Genomic DNA, 27867 nt, shown 5'->3' on the forward strand with positions numbered 1-27867 from the left:
GTGAATATTGCAGTCACAGTGAAATGTCAGAGTTCAAAGCTGAAATTCAGTATAATCAGAAAATAAAAATAGGATTGATAAGTTTTCTGCATATTCCAAAGAGTTCTTCAGATTATGAAGTTACCTTGAGCATTATCCATCATAAGTATGCTCTATCTTGAAACATAGCACAACTTGTTTGTTCAAAGATGTGGATGAAGACAAAACCCAAAGGGATATAAAGCTTATAAAGTTCTTCCAAAATGATAATAGTATTGAAAAAGTTTTGAGAGATTGTATATGTTCAAGTGTGGGTTGTCTTTATATTGTGAGTGCTAAGCCCATGTGATTCCCCCAAGGGGGCCCACCTTGTTTTTGTTGGGGGGTCCAAGTGTTTGGAGTTGTACATGTGTGTGGGATGGGCTGTACTAACCAGTTGACTACAGACAAAGGCAGGGCCTGTCTTAGGGTAGGCAAGCTGGGGCTATTATTAGATACACTAAATTAGGGGCACATCTTCCTTACCATAAACCTCTCAAAACTTTTGCACAATGCAGAAAACACAATCTGACACTGAACAGAAGTCAAAATTCATGTCACATGTCTCAAAACATTTTGTGTGGAGTTTACCCTTCACTTCTGCACACAGGCCATGGAATTCTATGGGGTAGATGTTTCAGTGATGTCTTGTGCCCTAGGGTGGGGATTTTTAAGAAGGCAACCCCAAAAGTTGGACCACCAGAAGATTCTGGCATTGGAAAACCTGTCTCACTGTAGTACATAAAGCCAGGAAGGGGTTGCTGGGGTAAGTGTGGGTGCTACTCTCAACAACGCAATACATGTACATGCCTGCTGTGACTTACAAACACTGACTGGACCAACTCATATCAACTCACTTGGTCTAGGGGCAACAACAGTTTGTTAGCTCTAGTTCTGTTAGGTTGTTTTGTGGTAAGCAATGTGGAGGAGGTTTTGGCAGTCACGGAGGCAGTTTTGGCTACCGTTGCTAACTGTGGAGGTTGTGTTACTACTAAAGCTGGTTCTAGGCTGTCCTGTTACTGTATGTCCCCCATGTGGTGAGTATGGCTTTGTCTAGTCTCACATCTAGAAGCCAGCCACTGACTTCTTAATTAGAAGTTTTCTGCAGGTTTCACATTTCTGTACATTTATCTGGCTTTGAAAGCTATGATTGTCTTTCTGCTTGGACAAGAGAGTCTTTGGACAAAACTAACTGCATGTTCTTTTAGTCTCCTTATTTTCTGGTGAAGAACCTATGTACAGTGCTGGACATATTGTTACATGTACATGTTCTGTGGCTGTTTTAGTTTAAACATTTACCATGAAGTTGTATGATGCCCATTAGCTCTATGTACATGCGTCAACTTCAACTTATATACTTCAAACTTGGTTTTCTCAGAAAAGGGACTGTGATAGTAAGCCAAGGAAGCGATTGAGTAGGGTAATGGTGGTCAGGTAATACTTGATTGTGATGTCAGAAAGTGGATGATTTTGTCTGTCAGAAAGTACCTGCTTACGCTTTGGACGATTGTAATTGTCCGAAGATATATGATTTGTGATGGTCAGACAGTACATGATTGGATACTCAGAAAGTGCATGATTTTGTCTGTCAGAAAGTACCTACTTAGGCTTTGGACGATTGTAATTGTCAGGAGATACATGATTTGTGATGGTCAGACAGTACATGATTGGATGCTCAGAAAGTGCATGATTTTGTTTGTCAGAAAGTACCTGCTTACGCTTTGGACGATTGTAATTGTCAGAAGATATATGATTTGTGATTGTCAGACAGTACATGATTGGATACTCAGAAAGCGCATGATTTTGGTGGTTAGAAAGTACCTACTTAGGCTTTGGACGATTGTAATTGTCAGAAGATACATGATTTGTGATGGTCAGACAGTACATGATTGGATGCTCAGAAAGTGCATGATTTTGTTTGTCAGAAAGTACCTGCTTACGCTTTGGACGATTGTAATTGTCAGAAGATATATGGTTTGTGATTGTCAGACAGTACATGATTGGATACTCAGAAAGCGCATGATTTTGTCTGTCAGAAAGTACCTACTTAGGCTTTGGACGATTGTAATTGTCAGGAGATACATGATTTGTGATGGTCAGACAGTACATGATTGGATGCTCAGAAAGTGCATGATTTTGTTTGTCAGAAAGTACCTGCTTACGCTTTGGACGATTGTAATTGTCAGAAGATATATGATTTGTGATGGTCAGACAGTACATGATTGGATACTCAGAAAGCGCATGATTTTGGTGGTTAGAAAGTAACTACTTAGGCTTTGGACGATTGTAATTGTCAGAAGATATATGATTTGTGATGGTCAGACGGTACATGATTGGATGCTCAGAAAGCGCATGATTTTGGTGATTAGAAAGTTCATGATTGTGATAATTAAAGTAAGTACCTGAATGGATGGGTAGAAAATGATTGTGATGGTCAGAAAGTGATTGTGATGGTTAGAAAATGATTGTGATGGTTAGAAAGTGATTGTGATGGTTAGAAAATGATTGTGATGGTTAGAAAGTGATTGTGATGGTCGGAAAGTGGTTGTGATGGTCAGAAAGTGATTGTGATGGTCAGAAAGTGATTGTGATGGGTAGAAAATGATTGTGATGGTCAGAAAGTGATTGTGATGGTCAGAAAGTGGTTGTGATGGTCAGAAAGTGATTGTGATGGTCAGAAAGTGGTTGTGATGGGTAGAAAATGATTGTGATGGTCAGAAAGTGATTGTGATGGTCAGAAAGTGATTGTGATGGGTAGAAAATGATTGTGATGGTCAGAAAGTGATTGTGATGGTCAGAAAGTGATTGTGATGGGTAGAAAATGATTGTGATGGTCAGAAAGTGATTGTGATGGTCAGAAAGTGGTTGTGATGGTCAGAAAGTGATTGTGATGGTCAGAAAGTGATTGTGATGGTCAGAAAATGATTGTGATGGTTAGAAAGTGATTGTGATGGTCAGAAAGTGATTGTGATGGTCAGAAAGTGATGAGACCATCATTATTGTGTCAGTTGGTTTGCTGGTCATCATATTAAAAAATATTCTTGATTAATATATAGATGTGGATAGAATGTTGGAATTCAGTGGTTACTCCTCAGTGCGGTTTTTAACACATTTTAACAATGCTGTGAGGTAGGGGCTGATAAAGTTTGCCCTTCTTCATTAAACCAATTGCAGTGATATAATAGTTCTGTGTATTTTCCTGTAGAAGACATTGTGTCAGAAATGATGAAATGCACTTTACATGATAATCAGATGTCGGTAGTTATTGTATCTCAATAGTGTCAGTGCACTCTACATGATGATGTACGGTACTGTAACTGGTAGTCATGAATGCACATATCCGAAACCTCAAGCCGTATTGCATCATTGTTATGTTGGATATGTATATATGCAAACTGATGTGTCACAACATGCCATGCCAGACATTCCACACTTGTTTACAAGAAGTAAAAACCCACTTACAGTTTGCAAGTCTGGTATTTATTTTAATATAATTTATTCCTCTTGTCAGTGTATCGATCAGCTTCTGGAGGATCTTACTTATTAAAGGATAAGTGAAACATTTGTCTTTTATTTCTTGAGGCATAGTTGAGGATTTGTCCTGACATGTACATTTTCAAAAACATTTCTTAACTTTCTTCTTGAGGTGTAAAAATGGCTGAAAACTATGGTTTTCTTAATAGGGTGTTTCATTTCCTGAAAACCTTTTTATGTATCATTTAAGGAGGCTGCACAGTTGTGAAGTGAAACAGGATATGCATTTAAATGCCACTGCAATTAATGTACCTTATTTTCTCGCAGTTTTGTTCATCAAAACTACACATGTAATTCCAATTGTGTAGATGTTATCATCTTCAAACAATACTGTCACAGTCTGGAGTTAGAGGTACATGTAGGAAGATAGTGTATATACAGGTACACATTATTCTGTGTTTTTTTAGATGTATAAAGAACTGATCCGTGTCATTTACATGTAGATAATGTAAATTGCTTGTGGGTATTAAGCAGTTGATATAAAGCACAAATACTTGTGTAGTATCAAGGTAAGCTGCTTCTCAGTTCTAGAAAATAGAAGTTCAAAAGAAATGTTCAACCATTGTAGCCCGTTTTAGTGCAATATTCGTATCATGTATATGTACATTTTTAGTAACCAGTAAGGAATTCAGCAATTTTAGTAATTTTAAAAATGTACATGTTATATGGCAGCACATTTATATTTTTCGGTTGATATCAAAAAGCAGCTCTGCCTGTGACACATGCTTGAATCTGGTTGCTGCGATAGTATGTAATATCTGTATCACTGCTATGTTTGCAGCATCTCCCAAACCATACAGGGTTAAGACCCAGGTCTGACCTGAATCCCAGGTTATATGTCTGACCTCAAACTTCTAGCTCGGCCACCAGATACTGCTGGTCACCATACATTTATATGTCCAATTTCCTGCTGCAATTCCTTTGATCTGTTGCCAGTATGATAATTACAATGTCAGTGTGATTTATATATGTATATACACACCTTAGCTTCTGTCTGAGGTGAGAGCACTTCAATTGATTTTCCACTTGTTCCCAGATACACTCACATACAACACTACACCATCAATCACTGACGCCTTTGTATGGTAATAAACATTTACCTGTATATTTACATGTGCCAGTAGTTTGATCCTCTTACCATGTACATGTTTTTACCAGTTTCCCATCTTAACTCTCAGAGAGAGTTTCCCATCTTAACTGTCAGAGAGAGTTTCCCATCTAAACTGTCAGAGAGTTTCCCATCTTCACTCTCAAAGAGAGTTTCCCATCTTAACTCTCAGAGAGAGTTTCCCATCTTAACTCTCAGAGAGAGTTTCCCATCTTAACTCTCAGAGAGAGTTTCCCATCTTAGCTCTCAGAGAGAGTTTCCCATCTTAACTCACAGAGAACTATTCTTCCAATTCTTGACCCAGATTTAGATGTATTAGAGCCTGTCAGCTCTGACATTGTTCCAGGAATGCCTTGTACACCCTGGTACCATTTTTTGACCTCAATCTTTCATGAGAAGAATCGGTTCTTTGCCTGGTACAGAGTTCAAGTTGCTGAGACATTGTTTCACCTATGCCTTGTACATCCTGTTACCATTTTCTTGACTTTGATCTTTTGTGAGAAGAATCCTTTCTTTGCCTGACACAGAGTTCAAGTTGCACAGACATTGTTCTTTATTTGATTGATGTTTTATGCCATACTCAAGAATATTTCACTTATACAACAGCATTATGGTGGGACGAAACCCGGGCAGAGCCCGGGGGAATCCCTCGAACATCCGCAGGTTGCTGATAACACCCTGTTATCATTTCTTTGACCTTGATCTTTCATTGCCTGACACAAAGTTGCTCAGACATATTCCACCTATGCCTTGTACATCCTGTTATCATTTCTTTGCCTTCAAACTCTCAAGATGAGCAAAGTTCTCAGTGAGAAGTATTCTTTAATGGCCAGTTCATTGCCATGTGCATGTACTTACAGATACAATTTCTTTGACCTCAATCTCTAACCGTGATTACCTTAGTTCAGTATAACATTAGCTCTTAGTTGAGAAATTCCAGCTGTGTACGTGTAGTGTACTACATGTTACAAGTTGTGCAACCTCTTCCACCATGAAAAAGCCCTTAATAATAAGCTTGTCATTACAAAGTAAAGTGAGGTATTGTGTCGGCATTGGGGAAAGCTTTTTGTTAAGATCAGCTATTTACTGTACGTCCCAGAGTAATGTATTATTATGTATTATGGTTATGCTTAGGTTTAAGTAAATCTTCTTGATGAACATGGTTTGAAGATGTAGGCCTCTTAAAACTGAGGTTATATAGCGATTATTTTCTAAAATTTCTGTGTTTTTAAGTTCATAGCCAGTTTTGAGTCAATGTAGCCCATCAGACTCAAGTATGTGCCAGTTACACTGAACCACTAATCAGCGAGCTACTGAATTTCTTGTAACCCTTGATATTTTTTGGCCTCAGTTTGCAGTATAAGAAACTCTTAATTGAGATTACATATGTAATTGCTGTTAGCATTTTTGTGACCTTGATCTTCATGCTTCATCATAATAGTGGTGATAAGTATCTTTTCATTACTTTAGTCGGCAGTAGAAGAAGCTGTCAGCTGAGATATTGTTTCCTCATCCTACTCCCTGTTACCATTTCTTTGACCTCAATCACAGAAGCTATCAGTGGAACTGTTGAAGCCGTGAACATGTTCATATACTTCCTGTTACTGTTTCTTTGACCTCAATCACAGAAGCTATCAGTGGAACTGTTGAAGCTGTGAACATGTTTATATACTTCCTGTTACCATTTCTTTGACCTCAATCACAGAAGCTATCAGTGGAACTGTTGAAGCCGTGAACATGTTCATATACTTCCTGTTACCATTTCTTTGACCTCAATCACAGAAGCTATCAGTGGAACTGTTGAAGCCGTGAACATGTTCATATACTTCCTGTTACCATTTCTTTGACCTCAATCACAGAAGCTATCAGTGGAAATGTTGAAGCTGTGAACATGTTTATATACTTCCTGTTACCATTTCTTTGACCTCAATCACAGAAGCTATCAGTGGAACTGTTGAAGCCGTGAACATGTTCATATACTTCCTGTTACCATTTCTTTGACCTCAATCACAGAAGGTATCAGTAGAAATGTTGAAGCTGGACCAGTCTACTCAGCATCAGTTTGCACATTGAGGCATGAAAAGAATGACAAGTTCGTAACCATCACCCACTGGCTCATGTGTCAGGTTTTGTTTGAGCAGATTTGTCAGAGTAAGGCAGACTCAAGTAGACTGTGAACAGTGGTTCCTCTTGCAGAGCCTACATTGTAGTGTCTTGTAGGAGAATAAAATTTACTGCTGTTTATGTGATATATTCTTGAATTAAGCTTTAAGCACAGATTAAAGACTCGCATACACTGCCAAAGTCTTTCCCATTGTTTTCTCTGGTTATTGATGTCATTGATGGTGTATATGGGGCACATCTGTCTATATCTGGAATTGCTGTCATTGTAACACAAAAATAATAATTTTATTTGCCATCACTATCTATGTATGCAATGTACATGCAGTATTTATGCTTTTGTAATTCTCAATAAGTTATAAACTCACAGAAATAGGTGCTACTTCCTCCTATGGCTATTGGAGAGGACTGCTGGACTATAAAAGAACAAAAATAGCATTTTCAAACCTCCAAATCAGCGCTTGGCAAATTTTCTGGCTTGTTTTTTTATTATTATTATTACAGGCAGATGTAATGTTATTGGCAGACCTCTAAAATAATTATAATGTTTTAAAGAGATCCATGTAACCTGTATATGGTATCATGTAATTAACCAATTGTCCCCTTGATTAATGAAGGTCAGAAAGTGCTATGCCTAATTTTGGACCAACACGATATATGTATGTATCTGTGATAAATGAGAAAATTCATCAGTCTGTACTGGCAAGCTTACATATTTGCAAGAAGGAACAGGATATCACATCGCCATTTTCAATTTGAATTCTTTTGTCACTAAAAGAAAGAGGTAAAACAAGTCCCACTGCTTCATGTGACTTGTCAGTCCAACAAACATGTTCAGTTACTTATGTTGGCATTCATTTACCATATCCTGCCCTGTTCCTGAGTCACACATGACACCTCTCTCCTTGAGGAACTTCTTAAGTTCACAACAGCTTTTGATTCTGTTCTATGTAACATTTTGTGAAACCTTTTTCATACATTTATGTTTTAGTAAATGAAATTAGAAGTAGTTGCCAATCATTTTCCATGAACTTCCGTAATGTGAATGTATTGTTAGTGAAGCTGTTGTACCAGATGCATGACTTGTGAATATAAAACTTCTATATGTAATGTGTTTTGTACTATTATGATTCCTGAGACACGATGTAAGCGTTCAGATGAGAATGTATGTGTGCATTTTATACTTGAAAAGGGCCTTCGTGCGTGGTCGTGGGTTTTCCCCGATCTCTGCCCATTTTCCTCTTACTGTAATGCTGGCCGCCGTCTTAAAAGTGAAATATTCTTGAATACGGCATAAAAACACCAATCAAATAAAGAAATAATTTAGCATTTTGGGATCATCCTCTGGCTGGACAAACAACTGGTGGAACTGAAAGGTTTTTGTAATGAAATGAAAATAGGTGTATCAGTGATGTTAAAACATTTGTTTTTACTCTGCACTGTTATCAGTTTACAAAAAATTTTCCCGTTGTATGTAAGCCTACGATAATGTGTGCATGCAGTGTTACCAGTGCACACTATCACACTTTTTCTTCTTTGACATACAGCAGTGTGTGCTTATAGCAACGTGTGTGTCTGCTCCAGGCTGTTGTCAATGGACACAATCACACGTTTCTTTTTTGACAAAACAACAATGTGCTTACAGCAACATTTCTGTCAGCTCAGGGCTGTTATCAGTGCACACTATCACACGTTTCTTCTTTGACATACAGCAATGTGTGCTTACAGCAACATGTATGCCTGATCCAGGTTCGTCTGCTCCAAGCTGTTGTCAGTGAACACTATCACGTGTTTCTTCTTTCACATACAGCAATGTGTGCTTACAGCAACATGTATGCCTGCTCCAGGCTGTTGTCAGTGAACACTATCACGCTTTTCTTCTTTGACTACAGCAGTGTACTCTTACAGCACCATGTGTGTTTACTCCAGGCTGCTATCAGTGCACACTATCACATTTTTCTTCTTTTATGTACAGCAGAGTGTGCTTACAGCAACATGTGTTAACACCAGGCTGCTGTCAGTGCACACTGTCACGCTTTTATTCTTTGACTATAGCAGTGTACTCTCACAGCGACATGAGTGTTTACTCCAGGCTCCTATCAGTGCACACTATCACATTTTTCTTCTTTTATGTACAGCAGTGTGTGCTTACAGCAACATGTGTTAACACCCGGCTGATGTCAGTACACACTGTCACGCTTTTATTCTTTGACTACAGCAGTGTACTCTTACAGTGACATGAGTGTTTACTCCAGGCTGCTGTCAGTGCACACTGTCACGCTTTTATTCTTTGACTACAGCAGTGTACTCTTACAGTGACATGTGTGTTTACTCCAGGCTGCTATCAGTGCACACTGTCACCCTTTTCTTCTTTTATGTTCAGCAGTGTGTGCTTACAGCAACATATGTGTTTACTCCAGGCTGCTATCTGTGTGCATACAGCAGCATGTGTGATGACACCAGGCTGCTATCAGTCCACACTATCACACTTTTCTTCTTTTATGTACAGCAGTGTGTGCATACAGCAACATGTGTGTTTACTCCAGGCTGCTATCGTGCTCAACACATTGTATAAACACTCTTTAGTCCTGTACCTGTACTTTTAAAGCAGCTTGCAAGTGTAGCGTGGGCTGCTATTTAGTGCACACTGTTACACTTTATACAAAGACAGGTGGATGATATTTAAGTTGGTTAGAAGTGCAGAAGTCTTCTGGCTCATCTGTTGGCAAGCTGCAGGCAGTGGTGTGTGTGCTACCAGAAAGATATTCTACCTGTGGTACCATGTAAAAGACATCTGATCTCTTGTAAAAGCCAAGGTGCAGTGGTAGCCTGATGGCATTCTAAGTTGTTGTGTATAGCCTGAAGACTTCCACAGAGTTCTTAAGTGGATCAGTTCTCCACTGTGATTAGCAGTGATGGATGTAGGGGCATGATGGATGATAACAGATGGGGTGCTGTTGTAAACCTCCTAAAACCTGTGACCCCTGGGGCCACTTGTTTGCAAGGGATGGTTTCCCTGTTAGCTTAAAATGAGTGTTAAAAAGTCTTCTGAATACCATGATCCCTTCATAATACCTGTGAAGAGATAGTTACAAGTTGTTTACCGTTTTTTTATCTTTTGACTGGTGTCATTTACGTGTACAAATGTATTTTGAAAGCTTTAAGTTGACTTTGTTTAACTTGAACCTTTGACTATGTATACAATTTTAAGGATTTAGCCTAAAATTAATATCTAAATTATGCTCCTAAATAAATGCATCAGATTGATAAAAATTCTAATTTGACCACTGATTCTATACTGTTATGTTACAGTCTAAGCATGGCTTAAGCATCCATCTTTAAATACATGTATTTTGTTTTGTAAAGATGATTAAACTTTTGGACCGTTAGTGACCAAAACAGACCGCTGGAATGATCAAAGCAAATTGATGAATGAGTGCATGCTAAAGTATTCTGGAATTTCAATATGAACTGAATAAAGTATGCTGTTAATTTGTGCAACGTGTTCCATACAAACTTTCTGATCAAAAATTCAAATCCAATTTATGTATGGTTGAAATAGTGAAATGTTTGGGTTTTTTTCTTTAAATTAAGAAGTTCATTAACTGACTTCAAACCCAAGAAGTAATTAGAGGAGATATTAAAGAAATATATAAATTATATCTCTGCAAATGAATGATTTTCTTCAAGTGCATTTTCTCCCTGAAGAATGTGCGGGGATATACATGTAATTGTTGAGAAATTTAAATGATCAGTGATTGATACTGATGAATATACCTAAGGAAAATTAAAACCATACATGCTCTATCTTTCTGTCAACAATCAAGCCCAAAGGGTAAAATTTTTAGCCATAAAACCTGTTAACGAAAACTTTTTAAACACGCGTGTGGGTGTTAACATCAGAGCTTTACAATTGAAGAGCTACATTGTTGGGGAAAACACTTTACTGCTTGATTTATGTGCATATTTACGGTACTTGTGAGGATTGGGAGGGTTGTCTTGAAGATGGACTGACAGTCTGGGTTAGGTAGCAGGAACCGGGTTTATAACCTAGTCAAGATAATTAGGCCAGACATGTGTTTTGTCAGCGACACTAGCATGTGCAGGTGGAGTAATTACTCCGTCTAGCACATGTACAACTGATTCAGAAGCGATTGTGAGGAAAGGGGGGTGTTCCAGATGTGGAAATCTTGTTCCTCTTCATATCGGATCATGATAATTTTAATTTCATCTAGACCTTTCTCTAGACCAACTGCCAAGTAAATAAAGCATCTATAAATGAAGAATTTTGGTTATCTCTGTTGTAAATAATTTTGTTAGAAAAACAAGCTAAACAGTTGCATATGCCGAGAAACTTTTTTGTTCTTCTTGATAATAGCCAAATCCTACATTTGTGTCTTTTAAGTGACAGCTGTGGTCGTATATGTAAAGTTTTTTTTTTTTTTTTTTTTTTTTTTTTGATTGGTGTTTTACGCCGTACTCAAGAATATTTCACTTATACAACGGCGGCCAGCATTATGGTGGGTGGAAACCGGGCAGAGCCCGGGGGAAACCCATGACCATCCGCAGGTTGCTGGCAGACCTTCCCACATGCGGCCGTATATGTAAAGTGGGAAGATCTGACAGAAACCTGCAGGTGGTCGCAGAAGAGAAATATTCTTGTATATGGTGTAAAGCAACAATCAAATAAATAAATAAATCTTGAGTGACAGTTGCAGGATTAATAAATATTGGACGTTCTGGGTGTATTGGCACTAAATGAGTTCTACTTTTGTGATATTTAACTGAATTTTCAGTGTATAATTAGTTTGGTAGGGGCGTTGGTGTTAGGGAGAATTCTTCATAGAAAGCCAAGGCTTTTTTTCCTAGAAGCAGCTGTACTAATACTAGTAGTACTAATGATTGAGGGAGTGGTGTTTAGTAGGAAGAAAGTCAAAATAAGCAAATTAGTTCAACATCATCATGTCAAATACACCTTGTGAAAAAGCTCTCAGATCTACTTATACAGTATATACATCATCAAATAACAAAGCTTTTTCAGCAGTCACAGAAAGCTCTGGTAGAAATGTTGTTAAATTGCGCTTCTAATTACAACAAAATGACCATTTGAAATTGTGCAGAAAATCACATTAAACATACTGGTTAAAACTGGCCAGAACATTTGTTGCCAAAGTGAGATAAAATTTCTCATTATGATGTTGGTAGACCTGTATATGCTTGTATACATCAGTAGGATATTGGTAGACCTATATATACATGTATACATCAGTAAGATTTCTCATTATGATGTTGGTAGACCTGTATATACATGTATACATCAGTAGGATGTTGGTAGACCTATATATACATGTATAAAGCAGTAGGATGTTGGTAGACCTGTATATACATGTATACATCAGTAAGATGTTGGTAGACCTGTATATACATGTATACATCAGTAGGATGTTGGTAGACCTATATATACATGTATAAAGCAGTAGGATGTTGGTAGACTTGTATATACATGTATATAGCAGTAGGATGTTGGTAGACCTATATGTACATGTATACATCAGTAGGATGTTGGTAGACCTATATATACATGTATACATCAGTAAGATTTCTCATTATGATGTTGGTAGACCTGTATATACATGTATACATCAGTAGGATGTTGGTAGACCTGTATATACATGTATACATCAGTAAGATGTTGGTAGACCTATATATACATGTATAAAGCAGTAGGATGTTGGTAGACTTGTATATACATGTATATAGCAGTAGGATGTTGGTAGACCTATATGTACATGTATACATCAGTAGGATGTTGGTAGACCTATATATACATGTATACATCAGTAAGATGTTGGTAGACCTGTATATACGTGTATACAGCAGTAGGATGTTGGTAGACCTATATATACATGTATACATCAGTAGGATGTTGGTAGATCTGAATATACATGTATACATCAGTAGGATGTTGGCAGACCTTTATATACATGTATACATCAGTAGGATGTTGATAGACCTGTATATACATGTATACATCAGTAGGATGTTGGTAGACCTCTATATACATGTATACATCAGTAGGATGTTGGTAGACCTGTATATACATGTATACATCAGTATGATGTTGGTAGACCTGTATATACATGTATACATCAGTATCATGTTGGTAGACCTGTATATACATGTATACATCAGTAGGGTGTTGGTAGACCTATATATACATGTATACATCAGTAGGATGTTGATAGACCTATATATACATGTATACATCAGTAGGATGTTGGTAGACCTCTATATACATGTATACATCAGTAGGATGTTGGTAGACCTGTTTATACCTGTAATTTCTACTTTGGAATTCAGGCTCTTTTAATGCCATTCTGTTTACGATTGCAGGTAACAATGATACAAATAGCAGCGAGTTATCAGATGGTAAATCCCAGGGCCGTGAATCCCAGTCCCTCCAAGACCCAGGCGCCTCAACGATGGTACCCACCCCCTCCCCGGATCTCTTTACCCCCATGGGCCAGACACCCGACCCCTCACAAGCCTCGTCATCCGCCTCAAGTGCACCATTCCCATACCCATCATCAGCACCAACAGGTGCCCACGATGACCCAGCGTCTAATTCAACCTCAGTCACAACGACAACAGACAACATCAGCTCACAAAGTACGCCACCAGCAGCGGACAACATCGACATCCCCAGCTCATCATCGCCAACAGCGACAACCGCCACGAAGCTCAGTGACTCCAACACGTCGTATACCACAGTTACGGGAAACACAGTTATGAAAAGTGGAATTGAAATCTGCCTGGACCCTGACTGTGTGAAAGCTTGTAAGTCTTAATATGTGCCGTGACTGAGCCATCAACCATTATCCAAGTGTTTACTTCCAAACACTTATGCCATTTACCATTGCCTGAGGCTTCATTTATTTACAGATTTGGTTGGTGTTTTATACCATACGCAATAATATTTGACTTATATGATGGTGGCCAACGTTATGCTGGGAGGAAGTGGGGGAAAGTGTTTATCACCATAAAACATGAATAAGATGATAGCAAAATCTTACACTGTTTGAAATATAGGTGTCTGGTGTAAGAATGGTTTCATACCTAAGATTCCACAAGTCAGAAGAGTTTGAAAACCATTCTTTCAGCCCCTTATACATGTTATAAATATACAACAACAGAACATAAGGCTTTTGACTTTAGTTTAAAATGTGTGTATGTGGTTTTTGGACCATCACCATCTAAACTCCCAAAGTACATGTATATTTTTGGTGGAATATGGAGGATGGAACTCATGGAAGTCTCTTTTTTTCTCATTTTAATACCTTATTGTTTGTTTGTTTTCTCTTCTAACAGCAGCTAGACTAATGTCCTCAATGAACCCACATGCTAACCCTTGCGACGACTTCTTTGAGTACGCCTGTGGCACATGGAACAAGCTTAATGTCATCCCTGAAGACAAGCCTAGTTACAACACATTTTCTAAACTCAGAGATGACCTCCAGGTGGTTTTAAAAGGTAAGGCTACTTTTAGCTAGCATCAACTGGATTGAAGTTGACTTGTTTGTTTTGTTTTCATGATATATTAAATAATGGAATGATGGAGGGGCATGATGTCATTTTGAAGTACATGCAATAAAATGCTTTAAAGTTTTTCATGGATTAGTTTTTGTAATTAACTAAGTACAGTTTAAATGTCTTCTGCACATTCTGTAACCAGGTGGTACTCCAAAACATCAGGATTTTATTTTCTCTTGGAATGGGTTGCATTTCAGGCTATTAGATGATAATTTAGGCTATGAGGTGACAGTTCAGCCTGTGAGGTGACAATTCAGACTATGAGGTGACATTTCAGGCTATGAGGTGACATTTCAGGCTCTGAGCTGGCAATTCAGGCTGTCAGGTGACATCTCAGGCTATGCAGTGACAGTTCCGGCTATGAGGTGACAGTTCAGGCTATGAGGTCACAGTTCAGGGTATGAGCTGACAATTCAAACTATGAGGTCACAGTTCAGGCTCTGAAGTGACAATTCAGGCTACGAGGAGACAAGTCAGGCTATGAAGTTACAATTTAGGCAATGAGGTGATAATTTAGGCTGTGAGGTGACAGTTTAGGTTATGAGCAGACAATTAAGGCTGTGAGGTGACAATTTAAGCAATGAGGTGATAATTTAGGCTGTGAGGTGACAGTTTAGGCTGTGAGGTGATAGGTTATGAGCAGACAATTAAGGCTGTGAGGTGACAATTTAGGCTGTGTTTCGTCAGATTGTTAAGAGCAAATACTACAAATAGATGTAAATATAAACTTACTTGTAATAAGTTATGTAAGGCAAAGGGTGAAAATGGAGATAAATGGCCATAGGCATGTTTTTTCTGATATGTTTGGTAACTTTTAAATCTTACGAATCTGTGAGATGCACCATGTTAGAGAAACAAGAAACACGATATTGCATGTACTCTATTCTCTTCAGTCTATTAAAATGGTATGGCAGAAAGACATAACAGTGTTTGTGTGACATCACACTGGAAAGAAGCACTTAGTAGAAATACTCAGGTCTTATTACAACGTTAAACCCCTCAGGGGTTGTCTCTCAGGTCTTATTACAACGTTAAACCCCAAGCACTCTCTCTCTCAAGTCTTATTACGACGTTAAACCCCAAGCACTCTCTCTCTCTCTCAAGTCTTATTACGCCGTTAAACCCTAAGCACCCTCTCTCTCTCTCAAGTCTTATTACGACGTTAAACCCCAAGCACTCTCTCTCTCTCAAGTCTTATTACGATGTTAAACCACAAGCACCCTCTCTCTCTAAAGTCTTATTACGGCGTTAAACCCCAAGCACCCTCTCTCTCTCTTTAGTCTTATTACGATGTTAAACCCCAAGCACTCTCTCTCTCTCAAGTCTGATTATGACGTTAAACCTCAAGCACCCTCTCTCTCAAGTCTTATTATGACATTAAACCCCAAGCACCCTCTCTCTAAAGTCTTATTATGACGTTGAACCCCAAGCACTCTCTCTCTCTTAAGTCTTAATACGACGTTAAACCTCAAGCACTCTCTCTCTCTCAAGTCTTATCACGACGTTAAACCCCAAGCACTCTCTCTCTCTCTCAAGTCTTATTAAGACGTTAAACCCCAAGCACTCTCTCTCTTTCTGAAGCCTTAATACGATGTTAAACCCCAAGCACTCTCTCTCTCTTTAGTCTTATTACGACGTTAAACCCCAAGCACTCTCTCTGTCGCTCTCAAGTCTTATTATGACGTTAAAATTGATCACATGGTGGCATTTTCAATTGTGTTCACATGCACATGTTTGACTATCTCAGTCAAACAATATCACAAAAATACTTTAGGTGAGATCATTTATCGCTTCATATATACATTTGGTGTAGTGTTGCCTTTTCTTTTAAGAATGTTCTGCCATTACCAACGAGTCATGCTACATATTGCCTCTCATAGGATAACAATGTCTTGTACAACCACATCTAGTTTACTATCCAGTGTCCAGCATGTGGGTTTGCATTTTATGTTTCCATTCCCTTAATTGATTCACTCTCTCCATGTTGCAGAGCTACTGGAGGTACGCATATCACCAGATGAAGGCGAAGCAACTAAGAAGGCTAAATACCTGTACCAGTCATGTGTGAATGAAAGTAAGTCATGACTGGTTGCACAGGCTGCAGTATGACTAACAGGATTGCCTTGGTTTGATGGAAATCAGACTTTACATGGTTCTGACATAAATGCTGACCAGTGTGGCCAATTTATGGCACACAAAGTGCGAGTCATAGCGATACATCAAGACAGCTTAATGAATAGTCATGAGATATGGTAAATAATACTATATACAGTTCTCCAACATCTGTGCTTTATTGAACCATATAGGTGAGATCTTATCTGCAGTTGTAAACTGCCAAAGGAATGAGTAGTGTAAACTATGCACCCTAGCCAAGGCGACAGACCACAAAGTACATCACCTTGCACCATAGAGCACCTTTGCCATTAATAAAAGCCTGATTGTTCGATTTGAAAATGTTGTTTTTGCAGCCCTGATAGAGTCTAGAGGTTTGGCCCCTTTGCTCGCTCTGCTTCGTCAGCTCGGGGATTGGCCGGTTCTAACTGGTTCCAACTGGAACTCAGCGGCCTTTGACCTCCACAGACAACTAGCCTTGATCTCTGTGTTAAATGACGAATCCATTCTTCTCCGGCTTGTTGTTTTTGCTGACCCCAAACACTCGGAAGTTAATATAATTCAGGTAGGCCTTGCTTTTTCCCCTCATTGTCACTATATTGTGAGTGTCTGTCCTATTTTTCAGCCTTAATTGATTCTCGTGGCTTGAATCCCGCTTTTACATTGTTGGAAGAGTTTGGAGGCTGGCCTGTGGTAAATGGTAGCGACTGGGACGAGACTTCGTTTGACCTGGTCAAACTGTTGGCAAAACTGCGTCTCTACAACAACAAGATTCTTATTGAACAGTGGGTAGGGTCAGATGACAAACAGTCTGACACCAATATAATCCAGGTACGAATTTTCTGAGCCGCTTTCGATCAAATCCATTAATTTGCTTGAAATTGCGCCAGCACTAAATTAACCGTAGACTGCACGTGTCTTCCGTCTCTTCTAACATCGCATCGCTTCTTATGAATGGCTTGCACGAACAGCTTTTTATCTCCAACCTAAAGCTTTATTCCAGTTTTCGTCTTTTGTCAAGAGCCTTGCACTGTTTTTATTGCTGAATGCTGTACCTTGACTTTGTGTTAACTCCTGTATGTAGAGAATATGTTCCTTGAATATGGTGTTATAACATATTAAGTATGTTGTAATGATCCTGGGACATCAGGGACAAACAGGGGAAGTGGACAAGTGCATTCACAAAGCCACTGCAGCCTTAATACTGCGCCTTGGCAGCTCACTGATTGGGTGCCTCAGTTATAGTAAACACATGTACAAGTCAAGGGGATATGTCTTGTGGGTGTTGGAAATTGATTATGACAAGTTGGGAGGGTTTTTTTTCTGTCATATAGTTTGAAGAGTTGACTGTACATCATCAGTGTGTAGCATGGACTGAACATAGCGCATTCAGTACACTGTGTTGCAACTATCATGTGCAGGAATGTATTGTCAATCTATTATCTCGATTTGCTTATACCTTGTCTGTGTAGTCATCTGTGGTAACTGAGAGAAGTCTATACGGTGTATGTACATCATACATACATGGCTCAATATGCACGCAGTATACTTACAAGATTTATACACAATGTAGTCTGAAATAGCCTTTTTACTATGTCAGTTTGATAATGTTTCATTTTTCACTGTTGGTTTTTTCGTTATCTAAACCATTCCAGTATCTATCATGTTTACATCGTTACAAATTCTGACAGTTTTTATAATGTAACTAAATTGTGTTAATTCAGCAGGTTGATAATATTAAACTAGATAATATATAATTAAAATGCCAGTTTATCGTAATTGTCAGTAAACAGATAAATGTGCATCATGTCTCTTCATTATTTCCATTACAATTTTTGTAAGGGAAAACATTAGCAGAAGAAACACTGATTTCTCTCTTCATTATTTCCAAATACAGTGTTTGTAAATGAAAACATTGGTCGAAGAAACAAAATTTCTGTCTTCATTATTTCCAGTACAGTTTTTGTACATCAAAACATTAGTAGAATAAACTCCAATTTCTGTCTTCATTATTTCCAATACAAGTTTTGTGCTTGAAAACATACGAAGCTGAAGAAACTCCATTTTCTCTCTTCTTTTTACCCATTACAATTTTTGTATGTGAAGTATTAATCATAGGCTTCAGAAACACAGATTTCTCTCTTCATTATTACTACTACAATTTTGGTACATCAAAACATCTGCCGAAGAAACCTCATTTTCACTCTTCATTATATCCATAACAGTTTTTGCTATGGCTCTTTCCTGTTGATAGATAGATCAACCAGAACTGGGCATGCCCAGTCGGGATTACTACCTCAAAGGTCGAGATGATGCAGTAGTTAAGACCTATGAAGATTTTGCTCGTCAAGTGGCCATATTTCTTGGTGCAGAACCTGAGAGAGCAGCCAGAGAGATGAAACAAATGGTAGACTTGGAGGTGGCCTTGGCAAATGTAAGATATGGTTTATTACTGTAGTAAGTAATCGGTACCTATTCTCTAAGTTATTTTATAAAACTTTAATACTAAGATATGTTTTATTACTGTAGTAAGTAATCGGTACCTATTCTCTAAGCTATTTTATAAAACTTTAATACTAAGATATGTTTTATTACTATTACCTATTCTTGAAACTATTTTATGAAACTTTAATACTAAGATATGGTTTATTACTGTAGTAAGTAATCGTTACCTATTCTCTAAGTTATTTTATAAAACTTTAATACTAAGATATGTTTTATTACTATTACCTATTCTTGAAACTATTTTATGAAACTTTAATACTAAGATATGGTTTATTACTGTAGTAAGTAATTGGTACCTATTCTCTAAGTTATTTTATAAAACTTTAATACTAAGATGTGTTTTATTACTGTAGTATGTAATCGGTACCTATTCTCTAAGTTATTTTATAAAACTTTAATATTAAGATGTGTTTTATTACTGTAGTAAGCAATTGGTACCTATTCTCTAAGTTATTTTATAAAACTTTAATACTAAGATGTGTTTTATTACTGTAGTAAGTAATCGGTATCTATTCTCTAAGCTATTTTATAAAACTTTAATACTAAGATATGGTTTATTACTGTAGTAAGTAATCGGTACCTATTGTCTAAGTTACTTTATAAAACTTTAATACTTTATTTAACCTAAAATTCATTCATGACTAAGTTACCTCAACATTTTCAGAACTTGAATGTGTTCATCTTTTTAATCTTTAGATCACCATTCCTCAAGATCAGCGCCGTGACAGCGAGGCCCTCTATAACAAAATGACTGTTGGAGAATTAGCAGATAACATCACGGGGGTAAGTAACATTTTATTTGACAGATGAGTTTTGACAAAATTGTGTATGGTTTTGAGTTACATGTTTATCTACTTGTTTCACTTGAGTAATATTCCTCATATTGTCAGAAATCAGTGCAGAGGAAGGACAGTTGTAAGTTAGCAAATTTTCAAGCGTATCAGTCTGTCCATGAGATCATACATATAAGTCAGCCATTCAGTTAACTCATATGTCACCACTTTTCTCTGTTGACAGTTTGACTGGAGACAATACCTGAACCTCCTCTTCAATGAGGCCAACATGACGATAGAGGATAGTGAAGAAGTGGTTGTATATGCTCCACAATACTTGATAGGCCTTATGAACATCCTGGAGGAGACAGACAACAGGTAAGGGCCATGTGACCATTCTCAAGTGGACAAAGAATTGGTAAGGACCTTATGAACATCCTGGAGGAGACAGACAACAGGTAAGGGCCATGTGACCATTCTCAAGGGGACAAAGAATTGGTAAGGACCTTATGAACATCCTAGAGGAGACAGACAACAGGTTAGGGCTATGTGACCATTCTCAAGGGGACAAAGAATTGGTAAGGACCGTGTGAACATCCTGAAGGAGACAGACAACAGGTAAGGGCCATGTGACCATTCTCCAGGGGACAAAGAATTGGTAAGGACCGTGTGAACATCCTGAAGGAGACAGACAACAGGTAAGGGCCATGTGACCATTCTCCAGGTAACAAACAGTAGGTAAGGGCCATGTGACAATTCTCCAAGTGACAAACAATGGGTAAGGACCTTATGAACATCCTGGAGGAGACAGACAACAGGTAAGGGCCATGTGACCATTCTCAAGGGGACATAGAATTGGTAAGGACCTTGTGAACATCCTGGAGGAGACAGACAACAGGTAAGGGCCATGTGACCATTCTCCAGTGACAAACAATAGGTAAGGACCTTATGAACATCCTGGAGGAGACAGACAACAGGTAAGGGCCATGTGACCATTCTCAAGGGGACATAGAATTGGTAAGGACCTTGTGAACATCCTGGAGGAGACAGACAACAGGTAAGGGCCATGTGACCATTCTCCAGTGACAAACAATAGGTAAGGACCTTATGAACATCCTGGAGGAGACAGACAACAGGTAAGGGCCATGTGACCATTCTCCAGGTAACAAACAGTAGGTAAGGGCCATGTGACCATTCTCCAGTGACAAACAATAGGTAAGGACCTTATGAACATCCTGGAGGAGACAGACAACAGGTTAGGGCTATGTGACCATTCTCAAGGGGACAAAGAATTGGTAAGGGCCGTGTGAACATCCTGAAGGAGACAGACAACAGGTAAGGGCCATGTGACCATTCTCCAGGGGACAAAGAATTGGTAAGGACCGTGTGAACATCCTGAAGGAGACAGACAACAGGTAAGGGCCTTATGGCTTTTCTCCAGGTGACAACAGGTAAGGGCCTTACGAACATCCTGTAGGAGACAGACAACAGGTAACGGCCTTATGGCTTTTCTCCAGGTGACAACAGGTAAGGGTCTTATGAACATCCTGGAGGAGACAGACAACAGGTAACGGCCTTATGGCTTTTCTCCAGGTGACAACAGGTAAGGGTCTTATGAACATCCTGTAGGAGACAGACAACAGGTAACGGCCTTATGGCTTTTCTCCAGGTGACAACAGGTAAGGGTCTTATGAACATCCTGGAGGAGTCAGACAACAGGTAACGGCCTTATGGCTTTTCTCCAGGTGACAACAGGTAAGGGTCTTATGAACATCCTGGAGGAGACAGACAACAGGTAACGGCCTTATGGCTTTTCTCCAGGTGACAACAGGTAAGGGTCTTATGAACATCCTGGAGGAGACAGACAACAGGTAACGGCCTTATGGCTTTTCTCCAGGTGACAACAGGTAAGGGTCTTATGAACATCCTGTAGGAGACAGACAACAGGTAACGGCCTTATGGCTTTTCTCCAGGTGACAACAGGTAAGGGTCTTATGAACATCCTGGAGGAGTCAGACAACAGGTAACGGCCTTATGGCTTTTCTCCAGGTGACAACAGGTAAGGGTCTTATGAACATCCTGTAGGAGACAGACAACAGGTAACGGCCTTATGGCTTTTCTCCAGGTGACAACAGGTAAGGGTCTTACGAACATCCTGGAGGAGACAGACAACAGGTAACGGCCTTATGGCTTTTCTCCAGGTGACAACAGGTAAGGGTCTTATGAACATCCTGGAGGAGTCAGACAACAGGTAACGGCCTTATGGCTTTTCTCCAGGTGACAACAGGTAAGGGTCTTATGAACATCCTGGAGGAGACAGACAACAGGTAACGGCCTTATGGCTTTTCTCCAGGTGACAACAGGTAAGGGTCTTATGAACATCCTGGAGGAGACAGACAACAGGTAACGGCCTTATGGCTTTTCTCCAGGTGACAACAGGTAAGGGTCTTACGAACATCCTGGAGGAGACAGACAACAGGTAACGGCCTTATGGCTTTTCTCCAGGTGACAACAGGTAAGGGTCTTATGAACATCCTGGAGGAGTCAGACAACAGGTAACGGCCTTATGGCTTTTCTCCAGGTGACAACAGGTAAGGGTCTTATGAACATCCTGGAGGAGACAGACAACAGGTAACGGCCTTATGGCTTTTCTCCAGGTGACAACAGGTAAGGGTCTTATGAACATCCTGGAGGAGACAGACAACAGGTAACGGCCTTATGGCTTTTCTCCAGGTGACAACAGGTAAGGGTCTTATGAACATCCTGGAGGAGACAGACAACAGGTAATGGCCTTATGGCTTTTCTCCAGGTGACAACAGGTAAGGGTCTTATGAACATCCTGGAGGAGTCAGACAACAGGTAACGGCCTTATGGCTTTTCTCCAGGTGACAACAGGTAAGGGTCTTATGAACATCCTGGAGGAGACAGACAACAGGTAACGGCCTTATGGCTTTTCTCCAGGTGACAACAGGTAAGGGTCTTACGAACATCCTGGAGGAGACAGACAACAGGTAACGGCCTTATGGCTTTTCTCCAGGTGACAACAGGTAAGGGTCTTATGAACATCCTGGAGGAGTCAGACAAGAGGTAAGGGCTTTATTACCATTCTCTAGGTAGCAAACAACAGGTCAGGGCCTTATGACTATTCACCCGGAAACAGACATGTTAAGACTTAAAAACTTTCATTTACAGCACAAGTAATATGTAGAAATCATAAATCCCTTCCAGTGCTACAAACAGTAGGTACATGTATTAGCAAGGATCAATTCAATTGGTCATTGCCAACAGGAGGTACATATATTAGCAAGAATCAATCCACTTGGTCTGTACAAACAGCAGGTAAGTGTACTGTAACAGCCCTGTGTCCACCTTGTAAGTTACGTTCAAAAAGTAAGGCATTGCATCCTTATTCAATTTCAAGAAGCATTTTTTATTACAGACTCTGTCTTCCGTTGTGAAGGTCACGAACATGACACTCAGTCTACGTATGTTTTCACAAGACAGTGTAGGAGTTTTATAATTTAGTCCTCTGATCATATCTTCAATTTCCAAGGAAACTTGTGCACCTAATATCAGTACTTTATCTAAAATGGATGCAGAAAAAATATAAAAGTGGAACTGACATTTTGAGACGTTATACTTCAGAACCTTGGCTAATTACCTGATCTGGAGGATCATGATGAACCGAGTCAACAACTTACCTGAGAAGTACCGAAGTGTGAAGAAGGAATACAACAAGGTGAAGTACTAAGCATACATATATCTCTGTTGCGTAAAAAACTCCTTCATAAACATGTTCCAGCACTAACTCAACAAAAATATTGAGGGAAAAATTGAAGGAGCAGTTTGCTCTCGATGTTGAATGATTTTACATAAATTCCCAAACAGGCTGGATGTTTGAATATAACTCTCTGCTTTGTGAACTACCTTGTGAGCTGCAATGGTTTCCTCCCAGTTCTGTTGCAAGTAATTTCACCACTGCCATAGAAATAAAACAAATTTGTCATAAAACTCTTACATACATGTATTAGTAATCATCAGGACATACAAGGTGTGGATTCAAGTGAAAAATTCTTCAGCATGGTGTTAAACAGCAAGAAAAAAAATAAATAAAAACACTGATCAAAGAAATAAATATTCATTTTGTATTGTAGGTGATATTTGGTTCAAAAGCTGAGCGTGCGAGATGGAGAGACTGTGTCACATTTGTGAATGACAACATGGGCAATGCTGTGGGCAGACTATTTATTGAGGAACACTTTGATGAAGGCGCCAAGCACAGTGTAAGATACATGATATAATGGCCAGACCACTTTGCTATCCAAAAGCCTAGAATATAATGTAATATTCTGTTTGGGGTAGGTGTCTGTAAAGTAGACAGGTTGTTTCTCCAACATTTTCCAGTTTAAATATTATGCATTGTTAATTTTTGTCATTGATGACAAACTTGATGTATGTGTAAGTACCGTGATGAAATATAATCAAATGTGGAGTAAACCAGTGATGAAATAAATCAGATTTATTATTTATACATCAGTGAAATCTCAGTATTTCCTTCCCTGTTAAAAATGATATCTCCACTAGTTAGATGTCACTGTTGTAATTATATCTTGCTACTACACTGCTGGAGACCTTGACCCTTCGTGGACCGCATCACAAGGCCGTGCACTTCCGCGCAATATAGAGTTTGCCAAAAAAAAGGGGTAGAAATTCTTCATGTGCTTAATTTAGGTAAATACCTATATTGCATTAGCATGAAGCACCTTTGTAGGATGTATAAGTACTCACAGACAGCGTTTAAAACTGTAAAAAGGTTTTGTGAGTGCACACCTGAACGAAATTGCTGCGCGTATGAACAGAATCAGAAATACGACGAAGATGGCACATTGCTTATATTTTTCACGGATGTAACTGATAAACTGATACGCATTTATACACACGTAGAGAAAATGTCAGGATATAAATAATAAATAGAATATTGCACAGTGAAGGTTGAATACCATAAATATTGTTCTTGTGAAAGTTTGAAATGATAACCCACGAGACGCGAAGCATCCACCTTTCACTCAAACAACATTTATTGTATTCAACCTTCGCTGTGCAATATCTTCTATGTATTAAATTTTGAACTTGAGTAGTAGTTCCGAAAGTTTAACACCACAGAGATATACCTGTATACCTGTTCATGTGTATGTATAAACATGACTTTATTTCAACACCACCCAGGAGTCTCTCACCAATGCGGTCGCTGTGAGTTCAAATCCAGCTCATGCTGGCTTCCTCTCCGGCCGTACGTGGGAAGGTCTGTCAGCAACCTGCGGATGGTCATGGGTTCCCCCGGGCTCTGCCCGGTTTCCACACACAAAACCATGAAATATTCTTGAGTACAGCGTAAAACACCATTCAAAAAAATAAATAAATAAATTCTTTCAACACCTGACGCATTTAATATTTTTACTACATGTTCAGGCTTTGGATATGATAGCCCACATTCGACACTCATTCTACGAGCTGCTGGAAGAAGTGACATGGATGAATGATGAAACTAGGCGTGTTGCTAAAGATAAGGTAGGTAACAAAATGGAAAATTTCTCTGAGAGGAAAATGATGCATGCATGTAGATGAATGATGAAACTATAATATTGAGGTGTTGCTAAAGATAAAGTAGGCAGCAAACTTGTATCTTGCTTTTTTTTCCGGATGGTTTTGTAATATCTTAAAAAAAAAAAGTAAAATAATGTTGTGTTTACTTGTATGTGGAGACTGTGTACATGCTGAATGAAATGATTGTTGATTAGCATGTTAATTAGTGTTAATTAGTGTTAATTAATAAGAATTTTTCACTTTTTTCTGAGTACTCAGATTAAACCACCAACTTTCATCAGTTACCTGCAAACCCAAGACCTGATAGCTGAATTCTGATTTAAAGACAGCGGCTGTGTTTACATTTACCCACCACCTGCCACACTAATGGTTGGCAGACATTGAGTTGAACAGGGTGCCTCCGCCAGTAAACTCCTACAACTTCACTGTTGTAGAACAAAAAATATTCTGGCCAATCCAGGAAATTAGCTACAAGACAAGGACAAATGTCCTGCATGCAGAAGTACTCAGCAGGGAGAAGGTGTTTGGTACATGACAAAACTACCATGTAAATAACATTGTAACATTTTGTAATATGATCAGTAGCTAGAGGATTTGCCATCATGTTTTTAACCAGATGAAAAATTATTTTCAGGCTTGCCAGAGTATTTATTTATTTGATTGATGTTATACGCCGTACTCAAGATCTTGCTGCAGTACAATGTATTTGTAGAGTAAAACACCATTCAAATAAACAGAACTATGGGTAAATGTGTTCTTTATTCTCATATTCTTATGACTTCAGTGCTTTTGTTGTAGGCTGAAGCCATATCTGAGAAAATTGGCTTTCCAGAGTATATCAAGAACAACACAGCGTTGGATTATGACTTTGGAGATGTAAGAAATTTAGAATACTTGTACATGTTGTCTGTGTGAGATCGCAAGGAGTAATGGTGTAAATGAAAATCACATACTTTTCTTGAAGAAGGATCAGGAGATTGTTACATTTTTATAGCAATCCACAATAATGAAAGCTTAACATCCATGCAACCTAACAGTGGGGTTGCTATACTCTTTATCCAGGTTTTATCTGCAACTTTATATTGTGAACAGTTTGAACTTGGCTGATATTGTCATACTACAGCACAGAAACAGTGCTTTAAACTTTATTGATTTGATGCATATATTTAAAAGTTTGGATTGCAGCTTTTTCGCTAGAGTCTGAATCTGCCATGTAGGTACATGTAATTGGGCAACATGCCCAGAAACTGAAATGTTTTATTCTGAGAATATCAAGGGTGATACCTTTGTTTGCTTAGAATTATTCAACATGTATTTTTTCAAAAAGTTAGTAATTTGATTGTGTTTGAATAGAAATAAACTTTGATTCTAAAGGCTACCTGATTTCCAGACTGACCACTTGGGCTGATACCTATATAACTATACCAGTACTTTGAAGCCATTTTTTCCCCACCAAAAACAAGGTTGAGAATTGTTTTTTTGGCACAGTTGTTTGTCATTACACATATGTTAAACTCAATCTTAAGACTGTTTCAAGTCTGTACTCCTCTATTTTCTACTTCTACTTTGCTTCCAGTTGGAATTTGATCCGAATAAATACTTTGAAAATATTCTGGCAAATATCAAAAGCATGGCTCTTAATAATCTGAAGAAACTACGAGAACCAGTGGACAGAACCCGGTAAGTTGTTATGGCAACCATCTCTGAGGTTAATTTCACCAAAAGTTGTGTTAATCACTGTTAAAGATGACAGCTATCCTATATCTGATGTATTCATGAGTTTGTCAGTAAACCCTAATCAACTTAATACCTGTAATACATGTGCATGGAAACTCAGACCATTCTGGCTTTCTTCCAGTAAGATTTTGGGTTCAATCCTCACTTCTGTTCTCTAGCTTCAATTCCCTCTCCTGTTCTCTAAGTTCAATCCCCACTCCTGTTCTCTAGCTTCAATCCCCACTCCTGTTCTGTAGGTTCTATCCCCACTCCTGTTTTGTAGGTTCAATTCCCTCTCCTGTTCTCTAAGTTCAATCCCCACTCCTGTTCTCTAGCTTCAATCCCCACTCCTGTTCTGTAGGTTCTATCCCCACTCCTGTTTTGTAGGTTCAATCCCCACTCCCGTTCTCTAGGTTCAATCCCCACTCCTGTTCTGTAGGTTAAAACCCAGTCCTGTTCTCTAGGTTCAGTCCCCACTCCTGTTCTCTATGTTCAATCCCCACTTCTGTTCTGTAGGTTCAATCCCCACTCCTGTTCTCTACGTTCAACCCCAGTCCTGTTCTCTAGGTTCAATCCCCACTCCTGTTCTCTAGGTTCAGTCCCCACTCCTGTTCTCTACGTTCAATCCCGACTTCTGTTCTGTAGGTTCAATCCCCACTCCCGTTCTCTACGTTCAACCCCAGTCCTGTTCTCTAGGTTCAATTCCCACTCCTGTTCTCTAGGTTCAACCCCAATCCTGTTCTCTAGGTTCAATTCCCACTCCCGTTCTTTAGGTTCAATCCCTAC

At 38.9% G+C, this 27867-nt stretch overlaps 1 protein-coding gene across 3 annotated transcripts in view; it reads left to right on the forward strand.

Annotated features, from left to right (window-relative positions):
* LOC135475440 (neprilysin-like) overlaps positions 1-27867 on the forward strand; it is a 56436-nt gene that overhangs the window by 3983 nt on the left and 24586 nt on the right. The window contains exons 1-13 of one of the 3 annotated variants that reach the window (XM_064755340.1): positions 871-1055; positions 13175-13618; positions 14150-14311; positions 16362-16445; positions 16840-17048; positions 18738-18917; positions 19685-19771; positions 20006-20139; positions 23407-23500; positions 23916-24044; positions 25231-25329; positions 26164-26241; positions 26942-27045. In XM_064755340.1, the coding sequence (XP_064611410.1) occupies positions 938-1055; positions 13175-13618; positions 14150-14311; positions 16362-16445; positions 16840-17048; positions 18738-18917; positions 19685-19771; positions 20006-20139; positions 23407-23500; positions 23916-24044; positions 25231-25329; positions 26164-26241; positions 26942-27045 (1922 nt within the window). In that variant the 5' untranslated portion in view covers positions 871-937. Of the gene's footprint in view, positions 1-870; positions 1056-13174; positions 13619-14149; positions 14312-16361; positions 16446-16839; positions 17049-17108; positions 17315-18737; positions 18918-19684; positions 19772-20005; positions 20140-23406; positions 23501-23915; positions 24045-25230; positions 25330-26163; positions 26242-26941; positions 27046-27867 lie in introns of those variants that run through there. The other 2 variants (XM_064755341.1, XM_064755342.1) reach the window with 2 other exon arrangements.

The sequence above is a fragment of the Liolophura sinensis genome, chromosome 9 (assembly GCF_032854445.1).
Source record: "Liolophura sinensis isolate JHLJ2023 chromosome 9, CUHK_Ljap_v2, whole genome shotgun sequence".
NCBI classification, from domain to species: Eukaryota; Metazoa; Mollusca; class Polyplacophora; order Chitonida; family Chitonidae; genus Liolophura; species Liolophura sinensis.